General features: G+C 37.6%; 1 protein-coding gene and 1 long non-coding RNA gene across 10 annotated transcripts in view; one reads left to right on the top strand and one right to left on the bottom strand.

The window, feature by feature from the left end:
* Nucleotides 1-12,057, top strand: part of LOC143022392 (uncharacterized) — a 237,202-nt gene that overhangs the window by 48,973 nt on the left and 176,172 nt on the right. The window lies entirely within an intron of this gene.
* Nucleotides 1-12,057, bottom strand: part of LOC143022390 (intermembrane lipid transfer protein VPS13A-like) — a 617,111-nt gene that overhangs the window by 474,690 nt on the left and 130,364 nt on the right. For 6 of the 8 annotated variants that reach the window (XR_012966042.1, XM_076180547.1, XM_076180549.1 and 3 more), the window contains exons 15-16: nucleotides 3,046-3,182; nucleotides 2,534-2,638 (exon numbers count right to left, since the gene is read on the bottom strand). Coding sequence is in view for 7 of the 8 variants with exons in the window: in XM_076180547.1 (XP_076036662.1) it covers nucleotides 2,534-2,638; nucleotides 3,046-3,182 (242 nt within the window). In the remaining variant the exon portion in view is untranslated. The remainder of the gene's footprint in view (nucleotides 1-2,533; nucleotides 2,639-3,045; nucleotides 3,183-12,057) is intronic. The other 2 variants (XM_076180551.1, XM_076180552.1) reach the window with 1 other exon arrangement.

Raw genomic sequence — 12,057 nt, 5'->3', positions numbered from 1 at the left:
CAAAGTAATGTTCAACACAAAAGTTCAAAGTATAGATATTGTAATTGATAGTGAGAGTCTTGAGGAAGTTGAAGAGTATAATTATTTAGGCCAGATGGTGAATGTGATGAAAGATCATGATAATGAAATAAAAAGATGCATTACAATTGGTTGGAAAGTGTTTGGTAAGTATAAAAAAATGATGAGAGGCTCTCTACCTTTATGTTTGAAACGTAAAGTTTATAATCAATGCATTCTACCAGCAATAATCTACGGGTGTGAGACTTGGAAGCTGACGAAGGTGATGGAAACAAAGCTAAGGACTGCACAAAGGAGAATGGAGAGATCAATGATCGGAATAACACTGAGAGACCGAGAGCAAGTTGGGTGAGAGAGCAGACTAGAGTGAAAGATGTTGTGGAGGCAGTAAAAGAGAGGAAGTGGAATTGGGCAGGTAAGTTGGTGTGAATGACTGATGAGTGATGAAGCAAGTGTGTAACTGAGTGGACGCTGCGAGATAGGAAGCGTGGAAGAGGGAGACCAGACAGAAGGTGGAGAGACGAGATCTAGAAGTTTGCAAGAGTGACATGGCAGAGGATGGCATGGTCATGTGATTCATGGAATGCTATGAAGGCCTTTGTTCAGCAGTGGATGGCTGATTTGATTGATTGATTCTACGGGAGGGGGAGCTATGCTCGTGGTGTCCCATCTTTGTATCTCGCAACACCTAGTTTGTTCTTAAATTCATGTACGGTGTTTGCACACACTACTGTTTCATCCAATATGTTCAAGACATTCACTACTCTGTGTGGAAAGCTATTTTTTTTCAGATCTCTTCTATAACTGTCCTTTTTGAGTTTCTTCTCATGTCCCCTTGTTTTTCTTCTATCCCAATTTAACCACTTCCATACAGTGACGCCTATGTAGGCGTCATGAGGAGCAAGTGGGTACGCGATGATGCCGACATCGGCATCTTGATATTTATTGTAGTCATACCTATGTAACCTCAATTCCCTCTAAACTGGCTTCATCATATTATCTATGGTTATCAAAATTCATGGGTGAAAGAGAACGAACAAGTGAGCACTGACTTTATTTTTTATAATGCGATTATTATGACGCAACATCGCACGTTGGGCAGCTAATGCTGCCAGACATGCAATGTGCCCTGGAGTGAAGTGGTTAAGAAGTCTTTCCTATCAAGGACTTCCATGCCTTTCATAATTCTATAAATGGGCAACAGATCACCTCTTTCCCTTCTTTTCTTCTTTGTTCCAGGGTTGGTAATTCCAGCTTAGACAATCTTTGCTCATATGTCATATTCTATTTTTGTACTGGGTGTCCATAGTGTTGCTGCATACTCCAGTCTTGGTCTTATCAATGTATTTACCTAGTTGTATTTATCTAGTTGTATTATACGGGAAGGAAGCTATGCTCGTGGTGACCAGTCTTTGTATCTTTCAGCATCAAGTTTTTTTTAAAATCTTGAATAGTGATTGCACACACTGTTTCTTTATCTAAATTATTCCAGGTATCCACTACTCTGTGTGGGAAGCTATTTTTTTTTCAGATCTCTTCCAAGTTATCCTTTTTGAGTTTCTTTTCATGTCCTCTTGATTTTCCTTTGTCCCATTTTAGTAAATCATTCCTATCTAGGATTTCCATTCCTTTCATGATTCAATAGTCAGCAGATCTCCTCTTTCTCTTCTTTATTCCAGAGTTGGTAATTACAATTTGGACAATCTTTGTTCATAAGTAAATTTGGAGAGTGTTGGTGCCAACTTTGTTGTTGCTCTTTGTATTCTTTCTAATTTCTTTATATTCTTTATATTGGGGCCAAAGATTGTCTTTGGAAGACAGATCCTGACTGCTTTCACTACATAGTTCCACAAGGATGGAGGTCACTTTGTATAAAAAAACAAAACATGCAGAAGTAGTAGTAGTAGTAGTTGTAACAGTTGTAGTAGTAGTAGTAGTAGCACTAGATCCTGACTGCTTTCACCACACAGTTCCATGAAGACGGAGGTTGTTAAAAAAAAAAGTAGTAGTAGTAGTAGTAGTGGTGGTAGTAGTAGTAGTAATAATAGTTGTTTTAAGTTTCAGTGACTGGAAATCTAAAGCCCTACAGCAGCTGGCAATGGTGCTCAGACCTTTCTGTAGATTTCTCTAAGAAGAAATGTACAGTTGTCTGTACTGTATTAGTGTGTGACTGTTTCTATATTACCAGCTTATGAGTTGTCAGCTCTCCTTTTGTAAAAAGGAGGATGAAATACACTTGCAAGATGAAAAAGAGTAATTGAAAGATATGGATGCTGCTAGGTTTTGAAGATAATCAGCAGAGAGATAACTAACATTTGTCATGTAAGTCCATCATTTGCAGGTACTTGCTGTTCCCTCAACAATGTCCTTAACCAAAAAGAAAACATGCAATATTGTAACTTAAATACTTAGTAGTCTTTCTAATGCACTGGGTGGCACTACAGTTTCCTTATTCTAGATGCAAGATAGATTAGTCTAAAAATAAATAATTATCACACTACTAAACATTGCTCACAGGGGAAGCATGCAGCAATGGGCACAGGAAACAGAGAGGTCTGACTCAGGGTATATAAGTGACACAAAATCATCCACTGTCTCATCCACATCCTCATGGTTTGACCTGATGTGAAAACAAAGAATACATATTTGAAATACTAAAAAAATATAAATAGAATAAAACAAAATAAAATGAATAAACAAAGAATAAATAAATAAAAAATAAATCATTAGAAATAAATAAATATACAAAAAAGCATTTAAGCTAAGCATGAAATAAAAATTGGGCAGAGGCTTTCCATGTTCATTGGTATTCCATAGCTTTATGATCTTAAGTATTCAAATATACATTTTTCTAGCATTGACTAATTGTTAGTGAAGTCCATGACTCATTATTTCAGAATCAAAACTATTAGGGAAAGCTTGACATTCAATATCCAAAGCAATGAAGCATCTCAAGCAAGTCTGGAAAAAATAAGAAATCCTAAATTTTTCTTTCAAATGACCACAAAACTTTCTCACAGAACTTACAATTCTGTACTTGCATCATCTGAAGAAGATGAAACACCACGACTGATACTTCTTATGGAGCCTGGACTTGAAGGTGCAGAGTTTGGTTCATGATATTTGGCAGATGTTACCAGTTCTTCATACACTGTGCCATCCCTCTATGGTGTTATACATCAAAATTTCAATTAGGTCAGAATTCTAAATTTCATAAATCATCATTACATGAGAATGTCAAGAAAACAAGTTCTTAAGGGGGTACGCGACACCTGGGGGGGTGAATTTGGTCAAGATATGGCATTTTTCAAAACTGTGTTCAAAATGTTCGTATACCATTTAGAAATAAATCCCGACAAATAATTTTCCAGCCGCGCGCAATTTAAAGGTCTTGGGTGAGGTTTAAAGGGACAGAGTTAAAGGCGCAACCCACACTAGAGAGAGGCGTGCCATTTAGGACCTTCAGGCGCATCGAATAACGTTGAAATTTGATTGAATTTACGCTCGCCCAGTGCTTCAATGGCCAGTACGATGGTGGAGGGGAAGGGAGGAAGGTGGAGGGAGAAGTTTTGCCAACTTTGAGCGAAGCTAAGCGTCAGTTACCGGCTAGCTCTGAAAGGAAAAGTGCGCATGTCTCATGAGCTCTCATTGCAATCTATTACTTTAGCTAGTACATATTACTCTTTAGTACAGTCATCATGGGTAGCAAAAAGAACAAAAGAACATCCACAATGACAAAAAACAGCAGTTAAAGATGGCAAGCAGTCAAAGACGACTAGCCAAGACTTCACCACCTCTCACTCCACCACTGCCCTCACCTGCACCTCTGTGACAGTGACAGAAGTAAAGGACAACATTAGACTAAACAATTCAAAGAGGAAGATTAAATCCAAAGAAGAAAGCAAGAGGAAAAAGATCAAGGCTATACAGGAAGAAGAGAGAAGAAGGGACATCATATGATGTTGGAGGGGGTGCCCTACCAACATAGACTGGTGAGGGGAATCTGATGAGGAAAGAGAAGGCGCCCACTGCTGGAAAATAAACCTCTTTCCAATGATTTAGATACCCTGAAGACCCCCAGCAGTGAGGTTTCATATGAAGAAACCGCCAAAGGTGCAAAAAAGCAAATTATATGATGGTGTCATCTGTGCGTCGTCACTACTGTGATATACTTATACTTTAGTTGTTCAGTATTTAAAGTACTTATAATTAAAATATGTTGATGATTTTTACTGTACTTACTCATTATATAATAAGAATTAAGCCATGAAAAAATCAGTCAAATTAGTGAAACTATAAGCAAGGTACAGATATATTTATATTTCAAGTTGCCATATCTCCGTTCGATATTTTTTTTACTTTTTTTTTAATCATAAAAGATCTAAAATACATCAGATTTAGATGAAACTTACAGGGAATATTACTTTTAGTAACTGCTAGGGCTGATCGTTCGAATATTTTGAATAGGATGAAAGAGTTCGGAGTAATAATGGAAACAAGACCCAAAAAAAATTATTTTTCACGATTTTTGCCGGACATTAAAATTGAAATGCCTGTATGCAAAAGTATAAAGGAAATTGTTCAATTACTCAATGACCGGCTCTAGGTGTGCCTACTGACTAATCATAGCCAAAATATAAAACAAATTGGTCCACGTATTATGGTGCTGTGCACTTTTAAATGTCGCTACTGGTATACGTACATGTGTACATACCTCATTCTGTTTCACCTAAAATGTAGGCAACATGGATACCTATTTACCTGAGAATTTTCAGCTCTTTACTCTAAATAGTTTAGAAAATGACCTCCAGGTGTCGCGTACCCCCTTAATATTAATAACAGTAGTCTATATACACAACACATCCTCTTAGAATTGTATGAAAAATTTCTATCCTCTGGATCAATATCACATTCAAATTCAGCATTAATTAGTTAGGACCACAGCAGGACTTGCAGGAATGGTGACATCCCATTTCTCCTTATAATCACTACTTGCACAAGGACTTGACAATGTAGTACAATGTATAGTAAATACTGTGGAAAACCAATCCAATCAATTGATTAATCAATTCATGGGTCTTCTGCAAGAAAGACCAGGGGCAATGGATTGATTAACTGATCAATCCTTTGTACCCAAGCCTCACTGGTGATGACCCACATCTTCAAATTGCCACCATGTCACTCAAGGAGGAGATATGTGTTGTCTCAGTAGGATGAGGGTAAGGCAGTATAGGTTGAACTGTTTTACATCTTCTATAAGGCAACTGCATTTGAAGCAACTGAAGGCTGTGACCATGCCTATTTTATGTCAGTACTGTTTCTGTGCTGTGTCTTGCTGCATTGCCTCTGACCCAGGGCAGCAGGCAGGATACAGGGATGCCCCATCATCCATGAAGAGCTAAGATGAGACGGGAGAAAGGGTGATGGATGGGAGTGGATTGGGAGTGAAATGGGTGGGACTGGGTATATGCCTTTTGGCTTGCCTACCTCCCTTGTAAAGGGGAAAAGTCCTTGGTATATAGACAGTATATAAGATAGACTGTTTCAGTACTGAGTGATAGTCTGAACACAGCCATGACAATGTGGCTCTCAACTATCAAGGGAAGAATTTCTCAGGCTGATGGCTTAGGGAGTCAGGTGGAAAATGGAGATTGGAAGGTTGGTCTTGGAGTGCCTGTTTTGTGATCTGAACATGTATGTATTTACATAGCTGTATTTACCTAGTTGTATTTTACGGGATGAGAGCTATGCTCGTAGTGACCCACTTTTGCATCTTTCAGCATCCAGTTTGATCTTAAATTTTTGTATCATTTTTGCACTTGCTGTTTCCTCATTCAGTTTGTTCTAGATATGTTCTTATATGGATGAACTGAGAAGTATAGGTATAGGTTGCTGTAAATGTTTGAGTAGTACAATACTTTTTTTTTTCATATAGCTGGTTGTGTTTGTGTAATGTGGTAAGAGGCATGGATGGACTTGAGAATTCTGGTGTAGACTATATGAAAATTATTCCTATATTCTGTTTTATATGGAGGATATTGGTTTCTGTGTGTAGAGAGTCTACTGTGGTAGTTTTAGTGTACCTAATTATATTTCCTAATGCCTTGATTTGTGCTGTTTATTGAATGTTTTTTGTTTTCTTGAGTGTTGAGAATCGTGCTATGGAGGCATGGTCAATTGTGGTTCTTATGAGTTGTTTCCTACACTCCTACACCTTGTTTCTCACTCTATCTAACCTTGTAACCCCTACCATACTCTCAGACATTTTATCTCAAAACAATTTAAACTTTTCCTCTCTGCCTCTCTTTAATTCCAGGTCTCTGCCCCCATACAGTGCTGTTGGCACAACCACTCCTTCATGCAGTGCTAGTTAATTGTGTTAACTCGAAATTAGCAAAAATGAATGAAAACGACTCGAAAGCCAGTTGCGAATCAGAGCCATCTGGAGGCAATCCACTGAACCGCGATGTAAACAATAAACAAAGCACCACGTGTTACGACAATGATTTCTTAGGGTTTGGTAAGTACGAAAGAAAGAACTTAAGTAGATTATTAGAGATAGAGAGAGAGATGAGCAAAAATAGGACTCGGTGGGAAAATGAAATCATGGACTTAAGAAAAGAGGTCATTGGTTTAATTGATTGTTTATCTAAGACTAACCATGAAATTTCTGACCTGAAAAAAGCTAACTTGGATCTTACAAACGAAATTAAAGAAATGAAAAGAGACATAAATGAACTGAAGAATGATAATGAAAAGAAGAAAACTAATGATAATAATAGCGAAAATCTAAAGCAGGAAGTGAACAACAAATTCCAAGAATTGACACAAAAGATCGAAGAAAACTTAGGTGGGGACAGTATCCAGGAAATTAAGAAGTGGAAAGAAAATATTGAAAATAAAGAAATTGCTTTCAAAGAAATAGTCAAGCAGCAAATGCAAGATAATGCAAAAGACACAATCATTCAAGTGATTAACGAAAAAGCAAATTGGGTCAGGGACACAGTAGATAGGAAGAAATGTATTGTGGTTTATGGGCTTAAAGAAAAACAAGGATTGGCGAGGTACATGAGAGAAAAAGAAGAAAAAGAGACAGCAGTAGAAATCCTTAATGAAATTCAGGGGGGAGATAGTGATTCAGGCACAGACTTAGAAGAGACTTACAGAATTGGTCGCTATACTAAGGATAGGAATCGACCTCTAAAGATAAAACTAAGGTCACAAGTGGTAGTAGAAGACATATTTGAAAAAGTAGGTAACTTGGCAAAGAGTGAAAAATACAATAAGATATGGATAAAAAGAGAAATGAGTACTGAGGAATTAGAAAAAGAAAGGGCGCTAAGAGAAGAAGCAAAGGAAAAAAACTTGAAAAGATCAGAGACAGAATGCAAAGAATTCCAGTGGAGAGTAATAGACTTGAGATTAAGACAATGGCGCTTCAAAACGAACAAAACAAGGGAAGAAGAAACCAGGGAGAAGGAAGAAAATTAAAAGTGGCCTATACCAACATTGACGGACTAATTTCGGGACTGAACGAACTCAATGATTATCTGTTAGAAGCAAAACCAGACATAATGGGAATTGTAGAGACTAAACTAAGAGGTGAAATACCATCCACTGTTATCGGACAAGGTTTATACAACTACTGGATAAAAAACAGGGACAAGAAACAGGGAGGGGGAATCATGTTCTTGGCCAAGAAAGACCTAAAGGTGACAAAAATTGCAGAGGGCAAAGGTAATGCTGAATTGATCATGATAAAAGTCGAAGGCAAGAATATGAAAAGTAGAAAGTTTGTGGTGACTTATGTGCCTCCAAAAACAAGCGCTTGGAAAGAAATTGAACATAAAAAAATGCTAGATGACACAAGAAAATCACTCAATGAGATATTAATGGGTAAGGGTAATCTGGTAGTTATGGGGGACTTCAATTGCAAAGAAATTTGTTGGGACAGCATGACAGTGCAAGGAGGAGATGACTCGTGGGGCAATGTACTGCTAGATATGACCATGGAGTACACAATGACCCAATGGGTCCATGAAAACACAAGGTACAGAAATAATGAAGAGCCATCGAAACTAGATCTAATATTTACAACAGAGCCTGAAATAGTGCATAAAGTCCAGTATGAGACACCAATTGGAAAGAGTGACCATGTACTCATCGAAACTATACTAAAGGAAGAAATAGACATAGAGAGGAACGAAAAGCATAGGAAAGGAAGACTGAGGTACAACAAAACAGACTTTACAAAACTAAAGACATTCTTCCGGAATGCAAACTGGGAAATATTTTACAGGGAAGAAACAGCAGTGGAAGAGAAATGGAATATATTGATGGAAAACTACAATGAAGGGGTAAACAGGCATGTACCAAGACAAAAGCGAGAGAGAGAGTACATTAAATGTTGGTTCAACAAAAGATGCAGTGAGGCAAAAGACAGAAGGGACAAAGCTTGGAAAAAGTGGAGAAAAGACAAAAAACAAAGCAAATGGCAAATTTATGTTAACTATAGAAATGAGTATGTTAATGTGAGAAGAGAGGAGAAAAGGAACCATGAGAAGGATATTATAGACAAATGCAAAGAGCAACCCAAACTATTCTATCGGTATGTGAATGGTAAACTTAAAAACAAACAGGAATTGGTGAAACTATGCCAAGGAAACATAGAATACACAGAAGATTTAGAGATGGCCGAAGTCATGAACAATCACTTTAAATCTGTTTTCACCAGAGAGAAAATACCGAATTGTGACATAGACAAAAACAAGAAATCTCCCCTCATGAATGAGTTTACAGCATCACTAAAGGAAATATCAGAACATTTATCAAGGCTGGATGTCAGAAAATCACATGGCCCGGACGGTATTGCAAATTGGATTCTAAAGGAGTGCAAAGAAGAACTAACAGACAAAATACACATCTTAATAAACAGCTCACTCAAAGAAGGAAAGATACCCGAGGACTGGAAAAACGCTAACATTGTACCAATACACAAAGGAGGAAACAAAGAAGAACCCACCAACTATAGGCCAGTATCACTAACAAGCACCATTGCCAAAATTTGTGAGAAAATAATCAAGAATAGATGGGTAAAACATCTGGAAGACAATGACATATTAAACCCAAGACAATTCGGATTCAGACAAGGAAGATCATGCTCCACAAACTTAATATGCTTTTACTCAAGACTAATAGACATAGTGCAAGAAAGAAATGGATGGGCTGATTGTGCATTCCTAGACTTGCAAAAAGCCTTTGACAAAGTACCACACAGAAAACTACTAAAAAAACTGGAACACATAGGAGGAATACAGGGAAACCTACTAAAATGGATAGAGGACTTTCTGACTGGTAGAAAGATGAGAGTAGTGCTCAGAGAAAAATATTCAGACTGGAAAGAGGTGATCAGTGGAGTACCGCAAGGATCTGTGCTGGCACCAATAATGTTTGCTATCTATATGAATGACATGGATGAGGACGTGAACTGCTACATGAGCTTCTTTGCCGATGACGCCAAACTGCTAAGGAAAATAGAAACTGATGAGGACTGTGAAGCACTGCAAGAAGACCTAAATAGGGTATGGAACTGGAGTCAGAAATGGGAAGTGGACTTTAATACGAAGAAGTGTAGCATAATGGAGTTTGGAAAAAGCAAAAACAGAATATCAGGAAAATATACAATTGGAACCAAAGAAGTAAAGAAAGTAGGATCCGAAAAAGATTTGGGAGTAATTATCACGAACGACTTGTCCTATGATATACAGATTAACAAAATTGTCGGGGAGACTTACAACTTGCTAAGATCAATAAAAGTGGCGTTTACATACTTGGACGAAGACATGATGAAAAAAATATTGGTTACATTGATAAGGCCTAGATTAGAGTATGCAGCGACATTGTGGTCCCCCAGTACCAAAAAGAATATAAAGAAAATAGAAAGAATCCAAAGAGCAGCTACAAAAATGGCACCTGCACTTGCAAACCTATCATACGAAGAGAGATTGGCTAAACTGGAGTTACCGACACTGGAGCAAAGAAGAGAGAGAGGTGACCTATTGACCATCTACAGAATCATGAGAGGCACAGAGGTACTCGATAGTGAGAATTTACTTAACTGGGACAAAAGAAACACAAGAGGACATGGAAAGAAAATAAAAAAACATAGCTATAGAAGAGAACTGAAGAAAAACAGTTTTCCTCATAGAGTTTTGGACACTTGGAACAAACTGGACAATGAAATAGTATGCGCAAAAACCATTCATGAGTTTAAAAACAAACTAGACACTGCAAGATACAAAGGCGGGACAACACGAGCATAGCTCCCCTTCCCGCAAAATACAACTAGGTAAATACAACTAGGTAAATGTACCATATATACTCACATATAGGTCACATTTTTTTTTAACTAAATATTTTGCCAAAATCAGGGTGCGACCTATCCACTCAACATTAAAGAGGGACAACACTACTCTGTCACTGAAGTCACAACAATGACATAGAATTTCAGTGGTGTTCACACAATATGCATCGGAAAGCTTTTCAAGCCTTTTGTATGCATAAAATATATATATATATATATCAAAGGTTCCTACCGACTTGCTGTTTTAAATTGAACTATTGCTGCTAGGAAATCATATACCAATTACAATGAAATTGTAAAACATTCTCTTTTCTAACCCTTTTATAATGTTTATAAACAATGCAACCTTGACCCTTTGTTTACCATATGTTACCATACATCATGTTTCACTCGTGGCTGTGTTTCTATGGTATGTGCACAAATTATGTTTTCATAGCGTAACATAACATTCTGTAATGTAACTTAAATAAACTTATAATTTGCGTCATAAAGATTGATTATTTTCATAAATTTCCATTAGGCCTACCATACTGTTAGATCTACAGTAGATCACATGGAGTTTTAGGCCTAATAACTGCAAACCCTAATCATGAGTATCGGTAAGAGAAAGAGCTACGAAGTAGTTTTTAAGCTGAAAGTGGTGGATTATGCAGAACATGGAAACAGATCTGCAGAAAGGGAGTTTGGGGTTTCAGAAAAGGTAGTGAAGGGATGGAGAAAGCAGAAAGATCAGCTTAAAGAAGTTTTCTTCTATACTGTTGTACTGTGACCAGTTGACAGTTAAACTCTATTGATTTTTTTTTGGTTGAGTTGACTATAATGTTTTTTACACAAGTGCATTTGTTTATGATTACAGTTTGAGAAACGCAACCGTTGTTTATGTAAGTTTGCATTATGTGCATGCGTGACAGTCGGGCAATCTATATGTGTTCTGATATTAAAATTTTCTGAGTAAAGTTTTGAAATAAAGGTAAATATCTGATCATTCTTATGTTTGAATGAGTCTTGTAAATCGCCAGATTATAGTGCGACCTATCCACGGGTCAACCGCAAATAACCACTTTGACTACCACAAACTAGCGGTGCGACCTATCCACTAGTGCAACCTATACACAAGTATATGCGGAAGTCTCTTTGTATCCACTCCCAGTTGCCTATTTCTCATGACATTTTATAATCCCCAAGGCATTTACTTGCTTCTATAAATCTACAATTTACTTCCACCTCCACTCTCCTTTAAGATTTACTTCCAACTCACTGTCATCCTCTCCCCTTTTACATTTCATCACCTTACTTTTACCCACATTTACCTTCAACTTTCCCCTATCACATACCCTCCCAAACTTCAACAATAACTCCCTTAATCCCTCCTTTGACCCTAACACAAATGTAGTGTCATCAGCAAACAGCTCACCTCCCACTTTTCTCCATTTTCTTTAATCATCTCCAGTCCCCTCCACATTACCTTCATCTTTACCTCCTTCACTACTCCATCCATGTACACATTGAACAGCCATGGCGACATGACACATCTGTCGCAGTCTCACTTTTACTTCAAACCACTCACTCTCTCCATTTATAATTCTAACATAGGCTCTACTACTCTCGTAAAAACTCTTGACTGTCCTTAACCTCTTCAGTACGGGCCAAAATCTCGCGGGCAGCATTAGCTGCCA

The sequence above is a fragment of the Oratosquilla oratoria genome, chromosome 44 (assembly GCF_046742065.1).
Source record: "Oratosquilla oratoria isolate Oo_2021 chromosome 44, ASM4674206v1, whole genome shotgun sequence".
Taxonomy (NCBI): Eukaryota; Metazoa; Arthropoda; class Malacostraca; order Stomatopoda; family Squillidae; genus Oratosquilla; species Oratosquilla oratoria.
Note: the sequence above shows the minus strand (reverse complement) of the source record. Positions and strands in the feature narration are given on the sequence as shown.